Here is a 23,195-nt window from a genome sequence, read left to right as displayed (position 1 = left end):
ATTTCCTGTAGTGACACCATTTCCTGTGATGATGTCATTTCCCATTCTTTTTCTCAGGGGGTGGTAAAGGGGATCCAAGTCAATGTGTTTGTTGATAGAGTTCCAGTTGGAATGCCATGCTTCAATGAATTCTCGAGCATGTCTCTGTTTGGCTTGTCCTATGATGGATGTGTTGGTCTTCCTCATCCATATGTAAGAATACTAGTGAGAGTGGGACATGTCTTTTTGTGGCTAGTTGATGTTCATGTATCCTGATGGCTTGTTTTCTGCCTGTTTGTCTAATGTAGTGTTTGTTACAGTTCTTGCAAGATATTTTGTAAATGACATTAGTCTACCTTGTCTGTATAAGATCTTTCAAGTTCATTAGCTGCTGTTTTAGTGTGTTGGTGACAAGAGGTCTCAGTAGTCTGGCAGTCATTTCCGAGATGTCTTTGATGTAGGGGAGAGTAGCTAGGGTTTCTGGACGTGTTTTGTCTGCTTGCTTGGGTTTGTTGCTGAGAAATCAGCGGACTGTGTTCATTGGGTACCTGTTCTTTTTGAATATACAGTGTATTGCAAAATGATCCAGATATCTGTGTTCAGGGTTTAAGGCACATTTGCACTAACACCAAGGTATCTGAGACAGGACAGTGCAGGTTACTCAGTTACCACATGCAGATCCAGATAGGCTGAACAACTAAACCTTTGTTTGACAAATGATGGCTCACATAGGAAGTGTCAGGTAAGGCACCTGGGAATGTCAAATGCTAAACTGACATGTACCACACAGGGAAAAGAATGACAGAGAGTGCTGGAATAAAAGCTTAACTAGAATATGAATCTCTATGGTCTAATGTTAATGCTGTAAATCAATAGCTAAAGTAATCAGGAATCCAGCATGTATTTGTGGGAAGATTCACTACATTAAAAATAAAATCATTTTTGCCTCACAAGCTTTGGTCCACTTTGGTCTCATCATCTGATAATGAGTACTGAGATTTTGGAAAGGGTGGAGTGGTATTTGATAACATAATTCCCAATTTTTAATGCCTTAGCCACCTTTGATGACAGTGATAAGCCTAGCCTGGAATCATTAGCGAAATGTTTGGAGTAGCTTGATCCAGGTTTGTAAGATCATGAAACAGTGATGGACTGACTATTTCAACCGACCAGATTAGGGAAGACATTGGGTCCTGTTTACACATTGTGCAGCAGTGAACCTAAGTTAACGCTCTGTGTTTCTTTTCCCTATGAAATGTGAAACAGATTGCCAGGTCATGCAGTTTATTCACTGTATTCTTTCAAGTGAAACTTGTATGCTTGTTTAGTTGGAGTGGAGATCAGGTAGGAAGGCTGTAACAGAAATCAGGGAAAGACTGATCTCTAATACCAGTTTCAGTCAATAAGGGGAATTGAAGGGGAATTTTCCATTTCTTTTCCTATCTTGTCCTGGTTCTTATTCGATTGTCTAATGTGACATAAGGTGGAGTAGGAGTGCATGTCCTCTGATTTGTAAGGTGACATGCCTGGTTGTGATAAACTGAACAGACTTATGGCATTTTTCTGCCCATACTGTTTGCAGAGCAGCTATAAGTTGCAGTATTATAGAGTAAACCATTATCCCAACTCCCTCATTAGAGAGAGACAACTGGTAATGGTTTAGTGTGAGGGTCACCATGCCTCAGGCAAGAAGAGAGGTTGAGATGGAGAGTCCTGTGTGGTAGCCTCAACTGGTGTGTGGGGATACATGCCTTTTTTTGTCCTTTGATTTAATCTGTGTCCTTTTCACCGACAGAGCACAGTGGACAAGCTAATAAAGAAAACGAACCTAGCACTCGTGGTAGGAACACATTCCTGGCGGGATCAGTTCATGGAGGCCATCACAGTCAGTGCTGGTAAGAACTATTATCATAAGATCTGCCTGTTCTGTAGGCTGTTATTAATATGAGACCTAATCCTCCTGTGAGTTGGAAACAAGACATGGACATGACCCTTGAGAAAAACATTCACTTTTCTTTGACTACCAAGAATGGTGTCATTAGAGACGCTTGTTGATAGAATCTAATGTTTGATCACCTACATTTTCAGCATTGTGACTAAATGCAAACTCTCTCATCAGGTAAGGGCTAAGTCGCCCAACAAAGGTCATACCCACTGGCTGGAGGATGGCAGCATGCCCCATCGGATTCATTGAAAAGGCATCTTGGAATTAAATGCTTTTCAGGCACTCAAGTGATTACTGTTGGACACCTTTGAGGATGGCACAGTGGTTAGCACTGCTGCCTCACAGTGCCAGGGACCTGGGTTAGATTCCAGCCTTGATTAACGGTCAGTATGTGCAGTTTGCACATTCCCCCTGTGTCTGCATGAGCCCGCTCTGGGTGCTCTAGTTTCTGCCCACAGTCCAAAGATGTCCACACTAGGGGGATTGGCCATAGGAAGTATGGGGGTTGGATCTGGGTCGGATGCAGTTTTGAGGGTCATTGTCAACTTGATGGACTGAATGGCCTCTTTCTGTGCTGTAGGGATTCTCTGACTTTCCTCATTTTTGAGGTTTGCACTATTGGAAATCCTGCTGTCTGGGTACCGACCTGCCAATGAGGGGTCAGCAGTCCCTCATTTCCACCTATCCCCACAGAGACATTACACATGGAATATGTGTGTTCTTCAGCATTCATTCTCCAAAAGAATTCAGACCATTTGAAAAGTCCAGTTTGCCAGTGGCCATCTTTCTCAAAGTACCCAGTGGGATAGTCCAGAGCACAGAGTCTGTGATTGTGAGTGTGTTGCAGAATCCATACCCAAAACTTTATTTTTGTCCCATTTTCTTTATAAGCTCCAGTGCAGAGGGGTGTGTCCTCATGGCCAGAACAAACTAAATAAACAATTTACAACAAACACAGAGACTAAGGAATTAGGATATTGGTAGGTACTGGAGACTAAGTAAGAATGGAGTCTCAACATATTCCAGAATTAATAAATGTACTAACTATAAAAGAAGTTGGCAAGCATGATTCCCTTTTGGAAAATCATGTCCATTGAAAATCTCTAAATGTCCGGCTACATTTTAATAATGGATTCCGGCATTTTCCCAGTGACAGTAGGCTAGTTCAGCTAGTTCAGAAGAGTTAGATTTCCATTTTATCAATCCATCAGGACCTCTTTACAAGGTTACAGTGATTCTAACCATTCTCTATTCAGTCACTTACTTAAGGCCCTGTGATGCAGGCTTCAGTTCTATGAGTTCTAGCAATTTTCCCTAGTGATCGTGATTGTTTTAGTTCTCCCCTTCTTTTTGCCTCTTGATTGTCTCCTATTCCAGGGATTCTTGTTGTGTCGTCTACCTTGAAGATAGATACAAAATATTTGTTCAAATACTTGCTATTTCTTCGATTCCCATTATGAATTACCAGGCCTCATCCAGAGAGCTTTTCTCTTCTTTGCCATTCTCTATTTCTTATTCTCTATTTTTATATTTCTTGCTAGTTTACTCTCATACTCTAATCTCACTTTTTTGTCATCATTTGCTGGTTTCTAAAGTTTTCCCAATCTTCTGGTCTGCCACTAAACTTGGAAACATTATGGGCTTTCTCTTCCAATGTTATACTGTAACTTCCTTATTTATTCCCAGGTGGTGGTTCTTTCCTGTAGAGTCTTTCCTTCTCATTGGAATATACCTTTGTTGAGAATTACGAAATATCTGCTTTAAAGTCTTCCACCACTTATCAATTCTTCAAATCCTCTACTACAATTCAACGAAAGGGAGCAGAGATAAATCAGGAAAATAAAGGATGATTAACCTAAAATCGGCAAGTTACTGGAAACATTGTCAAGAACAAAATGAACTTTGTTTAGAACCAAGTGGATTAATCAAGGAGAACCAGCAGTGATTTGTCAAATCAAATTGCATCTGGCATGGTGGCTCAGTGGTGAACACTGTTACCTCACATTACAAGGGTCCTGAGTTCAATTTCACCCTCAAGCAACTGCCTATGTGGAGTTTACACATTCTCCCTATATCTGTGTGGGTTTTCTCCAGGTGTTCCAGTTTCCTCCCACAGTCCAAAGATGGGTAGTTTAGGTCAATGTTAAGTTGTCTGTAGTGTCCACAGAAATGCAAGGTGTCCATGGGAAATGCAAGGTGATAGGGGGGTGGTGGGTAGGATGCTGTTTGGAAGCCAAAGTGGACTTGATGGGCCAAATGGCCTCTTTCCACACTGATTGAATTGTTTGATGTGGTAATAGAGAGGGATAAACAAGCTGGTGTGGTGTGGATTTTTGAGAGACGTTTTTGATCAAAAGGTAATGTGGGAGGATTTCCAAAATGATAGAAGCTTTGAGAAAGTGGTGTTTTAGATATGGAATTGGCTCAGGGAAATACAACATATGCTGGTGGTTCACATAAGTCTTTCAGATTGGGAGGTAATTTTGGGAAGTCAGTTTCGTGATCAAAGCACTTTACTATTTCAATAAATGGCTTAGCCTTGGTGTGTAGGGTATAGTATTAAAATGTTGGCACATTGTATACAACTCGGCAATGGTAAATAGAAATGCAGGAAGTTGTAGACTTTAGAATTAAATGTATAAGAAATCTTGGTGTTTACATATATATAAAATGAAGGGCCTCAGTCATAGGGAGAGTTTGCAAAAGTTAAGCTGATTCTGATTGATTAGATTACTTACAGTGTGGAAACAGGCCCTTCGGCCCAACAAGTCCACACCGACCCGCCGAAGCACAACCCACCCATACCCCTACATTTACCCCTTACCTAACACTATGGGCAATTTAGCATGGCCAATTCACCTGACTTGCACATCTTTGGACTGAGGAAGGAAACCGGAGCACCCGGAGGAAACCCACACAGACACGGGGAGAATGTGCAAACTCCACACAGTCAGTCGCCTGAGGCAGGAAATGAACCCGGGTGTCTGGCGCTGTGAGGCAGCAGTGCTAACCACTGTGCCACTGTGCCGCCCACACTTTCTCTAAGCTTCTATCATTATGGAAATCCTCCCACATTACTTTTTGATTGGAACAGGCAAGGTGAGGAAATGAGCTCATAGAGGTTTTATGCTGATGAGGTCTGGAGTTGGAAAAAAAAAGTCCTCTTTGAGTAACCAGAGGTAATAGATTTAAAATCGAGGGCAATAGATTCAGAGAAGAGCTGAGTAAAGATGTCCTCACTTGGAGCGCCAACAGTGCTCCACATGAAAAGGGTAGTAGCAACTGATTCCAAAAGCAGTTTTAAAAGAGTCGAACATACAAGGAATTTACAGAATTGCAGGTAAGAAGCAGCCATGATTGAAAGGCAGAGCAGGTTCAATGAGCTGATTTTCCCTAATTTCTGCTCCTATGTCTTAAGGTCTTATGAATAAGCACGACTGCTCTTTCAGAGAGCCAGCACAGGCACAGTGGGCACAATGGCCTCCTTCTGTGCAGTACGTATCTATCATCCTAAGAATCACATATTGGGAACTTATCTTTGCTGGAGCAGAGGAAGCAAATCATCTTTCAAACCCATTGTTAATTGTTGCCTTGAAAGAAGAGTGGCATTTTTTTAACTGTGCTCGAATGTCACAAAGGTGACATGTGAATAATATGGACGCGTACTTCCATTTACTGGACAGACTATCTCATGAGACAGTATGCTGGCTGATAACATAGCAGCTGTGCAAATAATTCTTATGCAATTTCCAGACCATGCAAATATTATTGATGATTGTTCTGACATGTTGACGATCTGATCCAGACAAGCTTGTGTAACAGGCAACGGGATATTTTCTGTGGAATTAACGATGGCCATATCCCAAGGAAAGCCCATGTCAAAACATCCCATCTGTCAACCTTGAAATTACTGAAAGTGCACTTTTGCTTTGTTACAGCCTGATTTGGTTTGACAAGCAGCCATCGTGTTAAAGAGTGCAAGTTATGTTACTTGAAAGAGAATATTTAGGGACAATGCTTCATTTTATCAGATACCAAAATCTGAGCTGACTCGCCAGAAATCAAAGCAACCATCAGATGTACTTTTCATCGCTGCCACAACATTTAAGTATTGAATTTACCCGATGGATGCCAGAAATGCAAAAATCAGCAGCACTTAGCAGGAGTCATAAAAATCATAGAATCCCTAGAGTGCGGAAGCAGGCCGGTTCAGCCCATCAAATCCACACCGACCCTCCGACCAGTCAGACCCACCCCCCCACCCTATCCCTGTAAATCTGCATTTTCCATGGCTAATCCACCCAGCCTGCACATCGCTGGACAATATGGACAATTTAGAATGGCCAATCCACCTAAACTGCACATCTTTGGACTGTGGGAAGAAACCGGAGCACCTGGAGGAAACCCACGCAGACACTGGGAGAAGGTTCAACTCCACTCAGACAGTCGCCCGAGGCTGGAAGCAAACCTGGTGCTGTGAGGCAGCAGTGCTAACCACTGAGCCACTTTGCCACCCCAAATGTACGCCATTATTTGCGAGGCACTTTGAGATGTTCTAAGGTCATGCAAGATGCTGTTGAGATACAAGTTACATCTTTGCTTTTCTTGTTATTAATCCAGCTCCTTTCACACCTCCATAGCATTCCACAGTCTTGTAGATGAACAGAGATAAGGCAGGAGATGTTTTCAGATATTTTCAGAACAGAGGTTATGGGATGAGAAGCAAAGGCACACTGATGTACAATACTTGCAAATATTGCCCCCCACCCTGAGTTTTAAAGGCCTTTTGCATGTTTAAAATTCTCCCGTCTGTCTGTAAAAATAAAGACCCAAAGACTTTTGGTTGTCCAGGTATAACTCTGTTGAACCTTACATCAGTGTGACTGGAGCTACACGGGTCCCACCCTTGTGACATTAGGTTCTCGACAATTGTGTTATATTCTACCACGTGCATTAGCAGGCTAACATCTCCCTCTCATTCAGACAAATTTTGTTGTAATTTCGATTCTTAGGTTCTTCGTAACTCTCAAGCCAGACTTCCATCGCAATGTTTATTAGCAGGCTTTGCAATGATGGTGAGGCTGTCGTGCAGCGCAGAGTTTCAAGCCTCCTAGCAGAGTACTAACACGTGACTAATGAGGTCAGAGTGACACCATAGGTTCCCTCAGAGGCACATCTATATGTTCATTAAACTCGATCTGTCTGATTTCTGTCTGGCCATTTTGCTATCCTTGGTGAGTATGTTATGGAATAGACCAGAACCCCACACATTATTTTAAGAAGGTAGCCTTGACCCTAACTTTTTCCTATTTTAAAGGCAGATGTAAAGTGGATATTCCAGGTGTGATGCAGCTGGTCAAACCACTCGGCTTTATGCAAATCAGAATTTAGACACAACAGTTGAAACGCAAACAAAAGAAAGTGGAATTTAGAATAACTTAACTATTGGGAAACTTAATCGATCCGCTACAGTAACTATTACTAATCAAATGTTCTGATGCAGTAACATCCCTTGGCAAAAAGATAAATTCAAACACAGATTTTTAGGAGGGAACAACATCCAGAGAGAAATTTCAGAAGCAAGTCAGAGGAGTTCTTTACTGAAGCTTGCAACTCCCCTGGACTCTCAGATCTTGTGCCTGCTGCACCTGAAAACAAACAAGAACAAAACCTGAATTGGGAGAACTGGCCACTCCCCTTCCATTATTAAATACTCTGCCCTGGGTTTTGAAGGCCTTTTATATGTTTAAAATCCTCCCCACTGTGTGTGAAAAAAAAACTCCTTGGCATCTCTGCATTTACCATCTCTCTTCAAACAAAACCAAGGACAAACGATTCTTGTTCAAGCATCAGCATCATCACAAAGAGTTGTAGGAGTTCTCACCATCGCCAAGAAAATCAAGACTAAGACTCACCAACACCCACACAACCCCTTCCCCATCCTGCTCTTAAACCCTTCTATGGACACAATTCCAGCAGAATTGTTTTCTTCTTTTCCTGCCGAGGATTTGGATGAATTCCCTGGGAACTCGGGCTCACAAATTGTTAAACCGTGAGGACACAATTGTAGAAATTATGCTTAAGTTCCCTTCAGTAGAGGAGTTTCCACTGATCTCTTGCTACCGCTCCCATGTTAACTCACAGAACAATCATCATAGCATCTAAAGCAATAAATACTAAATCATTCTCCCCGTGTCTGCGTGGGTTTCCTCCGGGTACTCCGGTTTCCTCCCACAGTCCAAAGATGTGCAGGTCAGGTGAATTAGCCATGTTAAATTGCCCGTAGTGTTAAAATAAGGGGTAAATGTAGGGGTATGGGTGGGTTGCACTTCGGCGGGTCGGTGTGGACTTGTTGGGCTGAAGGGCCTGTTTCCACACTGTAAGTAATCTAATCTAATCTAATCACCTTTCATTGGCTGCAGTATCTTAAAGCTTGGGGCATTTTTAAAGCATTTTAAAGCTTAAACCAGAATTTCCCGCACTTTCAGTGCCTGTAAACTAGTGAGAAGTGGTTTCTTGGCTTCATTATATGGTTATAGAAGGTTCTGGAAAGAGGTAGATTGACAACCAGTGGAGCACTCCATATGGCTAACTGGCTAGAGGAAAGACAATCTACGGGATCATGTCAGAGACTGAATCTATCCCCAGTTTCTGCATTTCAATGGCTGCATGATTCCCTGGTTCTCCCAAGCCTAGTACAAGCATAACGCAGTTTACAGAGAATATCAGACAGACCGGAACTGAATTTGAGCACATCGGCCTCCAAGGCATAAATGATGCTTCATACATTTTAGTTTAGTTTGACATTGGCAGCGTGGTCAAAGAGGTTCGGGTGCCTGCAGGAAGAAGTCCAATCAAGTTCTCGATGTGAAACTTGAAGTAGAAATGTTCAGCTTTTAAGCAATTTTGAGTTAGGTTGAGTTGTGGTATTTGACATTGTAGCAAACGTCTTTGCACACTGTACCCTTATCTCTCTTCATTGCATGCCCTTTTACCTGTTGCACTGTCTGCTTCAGATAGGTGCTAACACACATGTGCCTGCAACACTGGGTTACTGTTATAGTGTAAAGGATTAATGTGAACACACTAACAAGATGGGCTACATCATCAATGATGCAAGATCACATGACTGCCAGAACTAATGTACTGAGCGATGGTTGGATGTGAACCCTTGTGCAAAGCCTTGGCCTGCATGTAGGGAGAAGGCAATGTTCGAACAAAGGTTATGTTTAAGAACAGCCAACTCTCATGCAGTCTCTCTCACCTCTAGCCCTGAATGTGACAACATGACAATCACAATGCATGGGAAAGGGTGGCAAGTGAAAAGGCAGCAAGCAAAACAAACGGTGAATGAAAGGACAGCACCAAAAGAATATGGCAGGAAATGGCAAAGACATCAATCAGCAATCAAAAAGCATGTGAACAGTGGCTAGATGAAAGACAAGCAATATCAAAAACCCCACTCTTACTGGCTTGTTTGAGAAGAATAAAAAACAGTAGGGCATTCCATCTTTCCTGGCTTGCTCCACCATTCATTATGATCATGGCTAATCACCCAACTCTATAGCCTGTCTACATTTCTCCCTCAGATCCATTGATCTCCTTTAGCCCCAAGTTCTATATCCAACTCCTCTGTGAAATCAGAATGTTTTGGCCTCTACGGCTTTCTGTGGTAGCAAATTCCACTGTCTGGCTGAAGGAGTTTCTCCTCATTTCAGTCCTCAATAGTGTACTCCTGTATCCTTAACCTATCACCCCTGGTCCTGGACTCTTGCCATCGTGAATGTCCTTCCTGCATTCACCGTGTCTCATCCAGTTAGAATTGCGTAGGGTTCTATGAGATGTCACCACATTTTTCTGAAAGTGGAGCAGGTCAAAATCAGGCTGAGAAGTTGCTGAATTATCCTTGTACATTTGAGAGGTACAGGACTGCATCAGGGCGAGTGGAAAAATGTAGCGAGGAATAAATAAATATCTTTCTCTCCGCCATAACATGGTATAGCAGATGACATTTCGGTCTAATGGGGTATAACTGCAGAAATGGCTGCCAATGCAGAAATATAAGAACATTTGATGCATTCTTCAAGCTTGTGAGGCATTACATGGACAGTAGTTCAAACCTTGAGAGCTGCTAGCCAGTCAGAGGTTTGTAGTTCTCTGTTGCCAGCAGTGCCACTGGGAATGATGGAGGCTGACGGTATTGCAGATATGTCTTCACTTGTTGCTGGATCCTTGGAGAGAGGTATGGTGGAACGGTTGTGGATGTTTTCTAATCAACCTGCTCAAAGATACATATTTGGAGTAGGTGGGGCTTGAAACCGGGTATCCAGGCTCAGAGGTATGGACACTACCATTACACCACTTGAAGTGGTATGAGAGTCTCCAGGAATGGGTAGAAGGTGAGCAACTGAGGTTCAGAGATGCAAGACCAAGTGGTTTGAATGCTTTATTTGACTACCAAACATCTATTAACAGCATGATAAATTGCAATAAATTGACTTGCCAGTATCCAAACCTTCAGATGAATTAGTTCATAGTGACTGAGAGGGATATGGGCCAAGTCCTGGCAAATGGGATTAGATTAATTTAGGATATCTGTTCTGCATGGACGAATTGAATGAAAGGGTCGGTATCCATGCTGTATATCTCTGTGATTCCATGACTAAAATTATCGTGATCAAATGATAGCCTGATGTTGTGCACTGATGTCCTAACCATTTCGCTAAATTCATTATGTATCAGTGTGCATCAAGCCAATATCTTAAAAGGATTTGAAGATTTCATCAGAGAATTGCAAACAATTGGAGCTCCAACTTTTTGTAATTGGTTCCAGGACAAAGTTACATTACTGACTAATACGATATCAGATCAGAATGTCATCGGCATCGCCTGCAATCTGTGATAACACAGCCATTTCATTCACTGCTGAGTGCCAGGGTTTGCCACTCAGCAGCTGTTAACTCTTGCTTTCCCTCTGCTGAGACCAGGCATTGCGTTCAGTAAATATTTGTCAAGCTTGTAGAATAGTTGGAAAGAACACAGGAAGTGGATCAAAGGTAGAAGACAGAGAGTGGTGGTGGAGGGTGTTTTTCAGACTGGAGGCCTATGACCAGTGGAATGCCACAAGGATCGGTGCTGGGTCCACTACTTCTGACATTTACATAAATGATTTGGATGCGAGCATAAGAGGTACAGTTAGTATGTTTGCTGATGACATCAAAATTCGATGTGTAGTGGACAGTGAAGAAGTTAACCTCAGATTACAATAAGATCTGGACCAGGTGGCCAATGGGCTGAGAAGTGGCAGATGGAGTTTAATTCAGATAAATGCGAGATGCTGCATTTTGGGAAAGCCAATCTTAGCGGGACTTATACACTTAATGGTAAGGTCCTAGGGAGTGTTGCTGAACAAAGAGACTTTGGAGTGCAGGTTCAAAGCTCCTTGAAAGTGAAGTCGCAGGTAGATAGGATAGTGAAGAAGGTGTTTGGTATGCTTTCCTTTATTGGTCAGAGTACTGAGTACAGGAGTTGGGAGGACATGTTGTGGCTGTACAGGACATTGGTTAGGCCACTGTTGGAATATTGCATGCAATTCTGGCCTCCTTCCTATCAGAAAGATGTTGTGAAACTTGAAAGTGTCCAGAAACGATTTTCAAAGATGTTGCCAGGGTTGAAGGATTTGAACGATAGGGAGAGGCTGAACAGGCTGGGACTGTTTTCCCTGGAGCGTCGGAGGCTGAGGGGTGACCCTATCGAGGTTTACAAAATTATGAGGGGCATGCATCGGGTAAATAGACAAGGTCTTTTCCCTGGGGTCGGGGAGTCCAGAACTAGAGGGCATAGTTTTAATGTGAGAGGGGAAAGATATAAAAGTGACCTAAGGGGCAACTTTTTCACGCAGAAAGTGATACATGTATGGAATGAGCTGCCAGAGGAAGTGGTGGAGGCTGGTACAATTGCAACATTTAAGAGGCATTTGGATGGGATTATGAATAGGAAGGGTTTAGAGGGATATGGGCCAGGTGCTGGCAGGTGGGACTAGATTGGGTTGGGATATCTGGTTGGCATGGATGGGTTGGACCGAATGGTCTGTTTTCATGCTGTACATCTCTATGACTCTAAGTGAGTTTAGTTCAGCCTTAATTGTAATGTGCAGTCAAACAGAATTAAACTGGTTATAAACAGGATAATGTGTCCAAGCTGACAGCAGAGCCGGACTCTTGAGCCCGGGGGCTCGTCTGCTTTTCTTTCCTTTCTTTTCTGTGTTTTTTTTCTGTTTTCTCATTTTTGTTTTCCTTTTTACTTACCTTTCACCTCTTGTGGAGAGTCCGGTGAGATGAAAAAAGTGAGGTCTGCAGATGCTGGAGATCAGAGCTGAAAATGTGTTGCTGGTTAAAGCACAGGAGGTCAGGCAGCATCCAAGGAACAGGAAATTCGACGTTTCGGGCAAAAGCCCTTCATCAGGATTCCTGATGAAGGGCTCTGGCCCGAAACGTCGAATTTCCTGTTCCTTGGATGCTGCCTGACCTGCTGTGCTTTAACCAGCAACACATTTTCAGCTCCGGTGAGATGAGCCCAGGGTGGATCCATGGCTGCTGTGGCAGAGGCAAGGTTTTGTCCCTTGCGGTGTCTGCATCCAGCGCAGATTCTTGGGACAGCATCGAGGGGAGGTGGCAAGTTTAAGGTCAGTGTGAGACCTGGCAGCATCAGTAGTGGCTGCATTGACAAGGTCCACCAAGGAACCATGGCGGGGAGGGAACTGGAGAGTGGCCACACCCGTTCCAGTGGTTCGGCATGGGGACTCATAGCTGACTTCTCCAGGGTCCATGGCTGAGCAGTTAACAAGAAGAACTGGAAAGTTGAACTTTATTTCTTTTTCTGCTTTACATTCTGTGTTTTGGTTTATTTAAATGTGTTTTAAGATGGGGTCGGAGAGTGGTGACACTAAACAATACTTTTCACGATATTTTGTAGCAGAGCACACGCAGCAATAAATAAACCGGTGTAAGATAGATAAATGCCATGTTGGAGGCTGGTGCATCATAGCCCATCCGTCCAAAGGAAGACTTCACATTACTTTCATAATTTTATCCAAATGTCTCTTGAATGAATTTAAGGTCTTCATCTTCCCTCCTTTATTTGCTAAATTGCTGATCATTCTGCATGGTGAAGGGTTTCTTTGTATCTGCCCTAAGTTCTTCATTAACCAGTTTTATTCTCCACAGATGTTGCCGGACCTGCTGAGTTCCTCCAGCACTTTCTTTCTCGGTGCTTTATTTCCTTTAGGTCTGGTCTCCTGGAAGGTTATTTATAAGGTTACCTTATTCAGACAAGAAAAACACTGAAGGCTAGATTAAGATGATGACAAGGAGCAGTCGAGAGAAGAGTTTCAAAAATTATTTTGGAAGCATCTGCCTTACTTTATTCTGCTATTTTGTCAGGAGTATTCATGGTGAGGTTTCATATCCTTATTCCAATCCCAGTGTGCTACTTTATGAGAATGAATGAATTTTATGTTCCACTCACTCACTGTTCTCACCTTAATTTCTCTGCACTTCTTTCACACCATGTCCTTGTCTGTGTAACATCCATTTAGATGTATAAATGTGTAACTATATATCAATATATGTGTCACTCACTCTCTGTTTTTCCTCTTTTTGAGCCATTATTACTTTCCTTTGGGGGTTGGTTAGCTGAGTTGGCTGGATGACTGATTTGCAATGTACAATGGTGTCAACAGCGTGGGATTAATTCCTGCACTGGCTAAGGTTGCTGTGTAGGAATCTCCTTTTCCACCTCTTCCCTCACTGGAGATATGGTGGTACTCAGGTGAAATCACTGCCAGTCATCTCTCTCTCTAGTGAGAAAGTAGCCCTGTGGTGCAAAAGAACTATCGCAACTTTACCTTTTTACTTGCTGTAATTTTTCATCGATCTACACATGTCTGCCTTTCAGAGTCAAAGAGATGTACAACACTGAAACAGACCCTTCGGTCCAACTTGTCCATGTCAACCAGATATCCTAACCTAATCTAGTCCCATTTTCCAGCACTCAGTTCATATCCCTATTCATATATCCATTCAGATTACAAATGTTGTAATTGTACCAGCCTCCAACACTTCCTCTGGCAGCTCATTCCATACATGCACCTCCCTCTGTGTGAAAAAGTTCCCATGAGGTCCCTTTTATATCTTTCCCCTCTCACCCTAAAACTATGTCCTCTAGTTCTGGACTTCACCACCCCAAGGAAAAGACCATGTCTATTTACCTTATCCATCCATGCCCCTCATGGTTTTATAAACCTCTATAAGGCCACCCCTCAGCCTCTGATACTCCAGGGAAAACAGCCACAGCCTATTTGGCCTCTCACTGTAGTACAAACCCTCCAACCCTGGCAACATCCTTGTAAATCTTTTCTGAACCTTTTCACATTTCACAATACCCTTCCTACTTCAGCACTGCTTTTCTGTCTGTGTACATGTTCATTCCTATTTGTCTACTTTAATGAATCAGAAATTAGTCTGCGCTCACACTGAAAGGCCAGGAGCCAACCAGAAATTCAGCCATGGGCAACCTCACTTCAATGAGCGGGCACTATCTGGCACACCTCCTCAGGCAGCTCTCCCTTCGGGAAGATTAATCCGTGGAGTGGACAGCATTCCTGACCCTCCTGGTTCCATATTGATTAAAATGCACATCTCTTTGGGGGCAAGCCATGTCATGGCAACAAAACTCAGCAGGTCTGGCAGCACTAGCAGAGGGAGGTCAGAGTTAACGCTTCAGGGCCAGTTACCCATCTTCGGAACTGACTGAGTTCTGAAGTAGGATCGCTGGACCCAAAACATTGACCATGTTTCTCTCTCCACAGGTACTACCAGACCTGCTGAGTTTTTCTTGCAATTTCTGATTTTGATTCAATAATCAATTGCGGTGAGAATTCTATTCAGCATTCAGAATTAATTTTAGCTTCTGATCTGTCAAAATATAAGCCTATAGTATTGGTGTTAGTTCAAGCATTCACCTTTGATTTGAATTAAGTGCAACAGATCTGTGCAACGTCCTACTCTACAAGGTAAAAAAAATACACACAAATTGAACAATTGTTAACGAATTGGTTAAGTTGCAAATTCTCCTCAGCTCTATGTCTGACTACCGAATCAGTTTGCTTCTTGTCAAAAGTGCCGACATTCTATAACATCAGAGACTGGGAACAGTATATTCACTTATTGCTCATTTTTTCACAATGAAATAATCATATAACTGGAAATGATAATTTTGATTTCTCTGCACCGCCGCTGCCAGACCTGCTGAGTTTTTCCAGCAGCTTCTGTATTTGAATCTTACCACTATTTGGGACCATTTCAGCAGGATATGCATCAAATATGATATCGCGAGGCCTGCGATATTTGAGCCAGATGGTTTTAGCCACAAATCTGTGGAATTGATATCACTTAAGCAAATCTGTTTAAAACAGTGAACATTGTTCCCAATTGTTACTAACATTATACCATGTTAATGTTGACATTTTTCTCTGACATGAAATACAGCGATTGGTATTTACAGTTTTTCTTTATTTGAACTCATTTTTCTGTGTAACACAAAGAGAATGAGCACTCTCTTCCTCGTTAACCGTGTGGGGAGAGCAGTTGGAGTCACTGATATACATTCATGGCAAACACTGAAGTTGCCTGAACTGAATGTAGTTTAATATCAGGTAGCTCAGCTCTTGACATTTCCAAAAGAAAATAATAAATGCTAACCTACCAAGCTCAGGCAGGCCCAATCAATATCAAATCCATCTTGCCATTGCATTTACTGCAGAGGAGTCCAGTCAGAGTGATCTGACAACATACAGTCATACATTATGGAAACAGACCCTTCAGTCCAACCAGTCCATGCCGACCATAATCCCAAACTGAACTAGTCCCACCTGCCTGCGCTTGGCTCATATCCCTCCAAACCTTTCTTATTCAGGTACTCAACTAGATGTCTTTTATATTGTCACTGTACCTGCATCCACACTTCCTCTGGCAATTCATTCCACACATCAACCACTCTGTGTGTAAAGAAAAATGCCCTTCATGTCCATTTTAAATCTTTCTCCTCTCATCTTAAACATATACTGTACCCCCTAGTCTTTAGATCTCCCACACTAGGAAAGAGACACCTGCCTATCACCCTATCTATACCCCTTATGATTTTATAAGCCTCTATAAGGTTGCCTCTCAACCTCCTATGCTTCAGTGAAAGAAGTCCCAGCCTACCCAGCCTCTCATAACTCAAACCTTCCATTTCTATCATCACCCTCGCATGTCTCTTCTGATTCCTAATGAAGAACTTACGCTCGAAACGTCGATTCTCCTGCTCCTCAGATGCTGCCTGACCGGCTGTGCTTTTCCAGCAACACACACTTCGACTCTGATCTCCAGCATCTGCAGTCCTCACTTTCTCCTCTTCTGAACCTTCTCCAGCTTAATAATATCCTTCCTATAACATGATAGATGCTTCTTGAACATTTCAAGTGTCAATACAGACTTTATTTCCTTACTGCCAGAAATTACATTAGTGTTTATTGCATATTCTGTTGTTACCTGATACTGGGAGGTTTGCATTGATTTAGTTGGATTACATGAAAGCGTTTTATACACAAGTGTGAATGTGGTGGTGAGGTGAAGACATGTTGGAGCATTAGACAGTGTGCGAGTGTGGATGCCCCCTTACAACTTGAAGGTAATATTTCATTATAATGGTCTGATGGAGCTATGGGTACATCCCTACTTCTGAACCAGAAGAGCCAAGTTCATCTCCCATTTCAGGACATGACAGCCATTGAGGGTGCATTCGTCACTGATTCTCAACCTGGATGACCTTCCAGTACACCAATGGCAATGTTAAGGTTGAGAGAGACTTCTGATTAGCCGTGTTTGATGCTAAGCTATGCCTTTCAAATATAGTCTCTGGCGTTCTGTGCCAGGAAAATCATCAGTGGAAGTGGAAACAAACATGGACTTTGCTGCTTCAAGCACTGTTAGATGTAGGAGGTTTCAAAGATGGAGGTGCAATCTTTGTGATGTTCAATTTCTAGTGATTGTGATCATCTAAAGGATACAGCCCTGTGATTGCAAAGCAATAGTGTGATTTAAAATTGGTGCCCCAGTCATGGATAAGATGCCACTATTACTAATGTGTCAAACACAATTAAAACTAAATGGGTAATGCTAATTTTATTTATTTTTCCTTTAAAATCTATTTATTTGTGGAATGTGGGCATTGCTGGTTGGCTAACGTTTTATTGCCCGTTCCTAGTTGCCCTTGAGAAGGTAGTGGTGAGCTGCCTTCCTTAACCGCTGCAGTCCACCTGCTGTGGGTTGACCCACTATGACATTGGCGAGGGAATTCCAGGATTTTAATCCAGCGATAGTGAAGGAAAAGTGATATATTTCCAAGCAAGGATGATGAGTGGCTCGGAGGGGAACCTGAAGGTGGTGCTGCTCCCATGTTTCTGCTGCCCTTGTCCTTCTAGATGGAAGTGGTTCTGGCTTTGGAAGGTATTGTCTGACGATCTTCGGTGAATTTCTGCAGTGTATCTTGTAGACAGTACACACTGCTACTATTGAGCATTGGTGGTGGAAGGAGTAGATACTTTTCAAATCTAGCATCTTCTTATAGGTTTCACCAAGCTATTTTCTAAGCCTGTGTAAGTGTAACAGGAGTAAGTATCATCTTACATTTTCTGATAAAAGGCAACTTTGAAAGAGTGAGATTTCCACCCATCCATTGAGCTGTGGCAGGTCAGTCAGCCAGGTGAGAGGTAAACCCTGCAGTGCATGCAATGTCATAGATGCACACGATTCCTACAAGAAAGCATCTATAGCATGTGTCTTTGGCTGCACAACGTTAAGTCTGGGCTTCAGAACTTGTGCAGAGACTGGAGCAGCCTTGTGTATCTGCAAGGCAGAGGACTAAGAGGATAGCGCATTTAGGAACATAGTCACACCATAGATTCAGAGTATATAAGCAGAGGGGGGATAGTGGCTGCCAGGGAGTGCAGGAGCCTCCTGAGTTAATCTTGTTATTTCATGTTGGACACTGGTGCGGGCAGTGATTTCCTCAGGAGCTGCAGCCAGAGCCAAGTCTATTCCACCAGAGCGGAAGGGCACTGGTGAGACTGGGTTCCATAGTTAGTGGACTAGACAGGTTTTTTTTTGCAGCAGAAACGTGAGTCCAGAATTTTCGCCTCCGAGTTGGCAGGGTCAAGAGTATCATGGAGCAGCTGCAGGACCTCCTTATTTGGCAGAGGTCACAGTCAACACATGTACTAATGACAGAGGTAGGCAGAGGAATGATGTCCTGAAAGGTCTAGGTTGTTTGGAAGGAAATAGGACCTCAAATATGATAATGTTGGGATTACTCCAATGCCACGTGCTAGTGAGCATAGGAGGAGGTGGATTGCTTGGTACACACATGACTGGAGAATTGATTTAGGAGAGAGGGACTTGGATTTCAGTAGCATTGGAACCAGTTCTGGGGCAGGCGGAGCCTGTACAATTTTGCCAGGTTGTATCCTAACAGGATAAGAACTGGCATCCTTGCATGGAGATATGTTAAACTGCTGTGGAGGGTTTAGACTAGCTTGTCTAAACCTGATGGGAACCTGAGGGACAAATTCACATTGGAAGGAAGTAAAGCTGGGAACAAGAAGAAAAAAAGTAGCAAGTGCAGGTGAAATGAAGACAAACATCAACTAAGTTTAGAAAGCTGAACTGTGTCAAAAATTCAAAGTTAAGGGTTTTCTATCTGGATACATAGAGCTTTTGCAACATGGTAGATGTTTAAAAGGTGCAATTAAAGATCAATGGGTATGATATAACTGCTATTACAGAAACATGACTGCTGGGTGACTAAGACAGGGAACTGAACACTCACGGATATTCAACATCTGGGAAGGACAGGAAAAAAGCACAGGGAGGTGGAATTGCACTAATAATAATAGGTGGAATTTTGGAATCTGTACATTAGCAAGGGAGGATCTCTGATGTGGAATTTGTGACCGGTTAGCATGCAGCAAGGGAGCAAGCAAGGAGTTGTTTATAAGTCAGATAACAGTAGTGATGGTGTGAGTCATGCTATTAGGAGATTCAAGAATAAGTAAGAGTAATTATGGATGACCTAAATTTGCATGTAGAGTGGGTTAGCCTAATGAGCACTAATGCTGTGAAAAGTGAGTTTCTGGAGTGTGTGATGATTTTCCAGAGCAGTATGTTGAGGAACTGAAAGACTACTGAATAATATTGTTGTTCATGAACCTTTAAGGATGTCAGGCCTTGAGTTTCAAGATGATTGAATTTTATCGACATTTTGAAAGTGAGGTAATTCATTCTAAAGTAGGGTGTTAAATTTGAAAAAAAGGAAATAATGAAGCTATGAGGGACAAATTGGCTGAGGTAGATTGAGAAAATGCATTAAAACATGTGATGGTACACAATGAATGGACTCTCTTTGAAGTATTATTATCACACCACCACTCCTGTTATCTGGCTTATTAACAACTCCTTGCTTGCTCCCTTGCTACATGCTAATAGATTCCACATTCCCTTTCTTGTTCTTAGGTACAGACTGACAGATTCCACATTCCACATCTGAGATCTTCCCTTAGTAATGTGCAGATTTCAAAATTCTAACTATTATTATCAGTGCAATTCCACCTCCCTTTGCTTTTTTCCTGTCCTTCCCAGATGTTGAATATCCATGAATGTTCAGTTCTCTGCCTTAGTCACCCAGCAGTCATGTTTCTATGCAATTCAATCACAACCATTGATCTTTTAAACATCTACTTTGTTCCAAAGGCTCTATGTATCCAGGTAGACTTCCCTTAGTTTTGACTTTTTGATGTATACAGCAACTATACATTCCTTCAAGGCAGAAAAACCCAAAGTTAACTTGGCCAACAAAAGAAGTTCAGGATTGTCTAAGTTTGCCTATAACGTTGCCAAAAATTATAAGAAACCTGAGGATTGGGAAATTTTAGAAACCAAAAGGAGAACCATAAAACTGATGCAGAAATGGAGAATGGAATATGAATGCAAAGTAGAAAAGAAGCGTAAAAATAGATGGTAAAAGCTTCTATAAACATAAAGAAAAGAAAATGTTTGGCTGTGAGTTCACTATAAGCAGAGTCAGGAGAATTTGTAATAAGAAATAGAGAAATGGCACAGGAGCTAAGCTATTGCTTTGTGCCTTTCTTCATGGAGAAAGATCCAAGAAATCACCCAGAATTAGAGATCTAAGTGACTGGGGAGAATAAGGAATTGAAGTATATTGGTATTACTAAGAAGATTTTGTTCCAGACATTGATGTGACTAAAGGTTGTTAAGTCCCCAGGACCTGATAATCTATGCCTAGAATGCTGAAAGAAGTAGCTATGGAGATTGTGGATGAATTGGTAATCTTCCAAAATGTTTTGCATTCTGGAAAGGCTTCTGTGAATGGAACATAGAACATTCCAGCGTACAGGCCCTTCAGCTCTCAATGTTGCACTGACCTGTGGAACCATCCTGAAGCCCATCTAACCTACACTATTCCATTATCACCCATATATTTATCCAATGACCATTTACAAAGCCCTTAAAGTTGGCAAGTCTACTACTGTGGCAGGCAGGGCATTCCACACCCTTACTACTCTCTGAGTAAAGAAACTACCTCTGACATCTGACCTATATCTACCATCCCAAAATTTTAAGCTATGTCCTATCATGCTAGCCATCACCATCTGATGAAAAAGACTCTCACTGTCCACCCTATCTAGTCCTCTGATCATCTTGCATGTCTCTATTAAGTCACTTCTTAATCTTCTTTTCTCTAACAAAAACAGCCTTAAGTCCCTCAGCCTTTCCTCATAAGACCTTCCCACCATACCAGGCAACATCCTGGTAAATCTCCTCTGCACTCTTTCCAATGCAGCCACATCTTTCGCTAATGTGGCAACTAGAATGATATGCAATACTCCAAGTGAGGCCGCACCAGAATTTTGTACAGCTGCAGCATGGCCTGGTGGCTCCGAAACTCAATCCCTCTACTGATAAAAACTAACTCACTATATGCTTTCTTAACAACCCTATCAACCTAGGTTGAGAGAGTGTTGCTGGGAAAGCACAGAAGGTCAGGCAGTATCTGAGGAGCGGGAGAGTTAATGTTTTGGCATAAGCCCTTCATCATGAATGAAACCCTTCATTCAGGCTTATGCCCGAAACATTGATTCTCCTGCTTCTCGGAGGCTGCCTGACCAGCTGTGCTTTCCCAGCAAACAATCTCGACTCTGATCTCCAGCAACTGCAGTCCTCACTTTTTCCCTATCAACCTAGGTGGCAACTTTCAGGAATCTATGCACATGGACACCGAGATCTCTCTGCTCACCTACACTACCAAGAATCTTACCATTAGCCCAGTACTCTGTATTCCTGTTACTCTTTCCGAAGTGAATCACCTCACACATTTCTGCATTAAACTCCATTTGCCATCTCTCAGCCCAGCTCTGCAGCTTATCTATGTCCATCTGTAACCTGCAACATTCTTCAGCACTGTCCACAACTCCACCGACTTTAGTGTCATCTGCAAATTTACTAACCTATCCTTCTATGCCCTCATTCAGGTCATTTATATAAATGATAAATTTATATCATTGCAGTGTCCCCAAAACAGATCCTTGCAGTACACTGAATGCCAGGATAAACGTTTCCTATTAATCACCACTGAAATCTTCTTTCAGCTAGCCAATTTCTGATCCAAACTGCTATATCACCCTTAATACCATGCCTCCGTGTCTTCTGCAATAGTTTACCATGGGGAACCTTATCAAATGCTTTACTGAAATCCATATACACTGCATCAACTGCTTTACCCTCATCCACCTGTTTGGTCACCTTCCCAAAGAACTCAATAAGGTTTGTGAGAAAAGTATCAAATGTTAGCCTACTGTTTAAAAATAAATAACAGACACGCCAGTCTTACAGAAAATGATAGAACCTATTCTAAAGCTGCCATCTGCTTCACAACTTTACAGCTGGTGTTACCATTTATGTCCATTATTGGCTGGTGTTTCCTACTTGTCGTGATTGATGTTGAGGAACTTCATGTCTTTTTTTTAACATTGTTTTTGAAATAAAACTTTGGAATCCATGTTGGTTCTTAGTACAGGCAACCTTAATATATAGTGCAGCCAAATTCTATTTTGCACACATGCCCAAACCAACAAAACCTGCTTTGCTGAGATTAGCACCAGCATGCTTGGCATGTTTGCATGGAAGAGGATTATTTAAAGAAAGTGTTCATTGGATTTGGCTTCACTGGCTAGCCAGCATTTATTACCCATCCCTCGTCACCTTCAGAAGGTGGTGATGAGCTACCTTCTTGAAACGCTGTAGTCCATTTGTTGTAGGGAGACCCAAAACGCTATTATGGAGGACTTTCAGGATTTTGACTCAGCAACACTGAGAAAATGCTGATATATTTCCAAATCAGGCTTCCAGGGCAACTTACAGCTGTTGACGTTCCCATGCATCTGCTGTCTTTGTCCATCTAGATGGAAGTGGTCATGGGTTTGGAAGATGCTCCCTAAGCAGTGTTGGTACCCACTGCTCCAGTGTATGTCAGTATTGGAGGGAGTTAGTAACTGTGGATGTGGTGCTAATCAAGTGGGCTGCTTTGTGCTGGATAGTCTCAAGCTTCTTGCTGGAGCTGCACTTATCCGGATGACTACATTGGTGATTCTTTCTTTGCATGTAATGCCAAGGATGTATCGTAGGCATCAGAGTAGGATCTTATCGAGTTGTGTTTTTTGGTAAGTGCAGAGTATCTAAGCTTTGCTCACAACATGCTGACAATTCAGACCTTGAAGAGTTTGCCATCTGATTTTGTGTGGAGATACACTCCTTCCATGTTGACGGGGAACAAAAAGATCAGAAGGACAGAGAAAAAAAGATGACAAGAGTATGTTTGTTTGATTTAAGTTGCCAAGGACAGAGAGGATAGACATAGGCTAGGATCTTCCTCTCTATAGCCTAAATCCAAAGACTGGAGAGATGTGAAGAGGGAAACCCAAGCTCTTAGAAGATGGGGAATCCCACCCAGATCTTCCTGCTGAGAATAAGCAAACAGATTAGCAAACAGATTTGATCAGATTAGTGCAAATTAATGGGTTCCACATCTCCACACCCCTCCCCCCAACCCCATTTACAGCCTGCCTGCTGTAGTTCAAGACTAGCCAACTCTTTTA

General features: G+C 42.4%; 1 protein-coding gene across 1 annotated transcript in view; it reads left to right on the top strand.

The window, feature by feature from the left end:
* The window catches only part of LOC132817834 (sodium/calcium exchanger 3-like), a 150,942-nt gene that overhangs the window by 111,679 nt on the left and 16,068 nt on the right, over positions 1–23,195 (top strand). The window contains exon 3 of the mRNA XM_060828346.1: positions 1,775–1,874. Within this exon, the coding sequence (XP_060684329.1) occupies positions 1,775–1,874 (100 nt within the window). The remainder of the gene's footprint in view (positions 1–1,774; positions 1,875–23,195) is intronic.

This window comes from Hemiscyllium ocellatum, chromosome 8 (assembly GCF_020745735.1).
Source record: "Hemiscyllium ocellatum isolate sHemOce1 chromosome 8, sHemOce1.pat.X.cur, whole genome shotgun sequence".
NCBI lineage: Eukaryota > Metazoa > Chordata > Chondrichthyes > Orectolobiformes > Hemiscylliidae > Hemiscyllium > Hemiscyllium ocellatum.
Note: the sequence above shows the minus strand (reverse complement) of the source record. Positions and strands in the feature narration are given on the sequence as shown.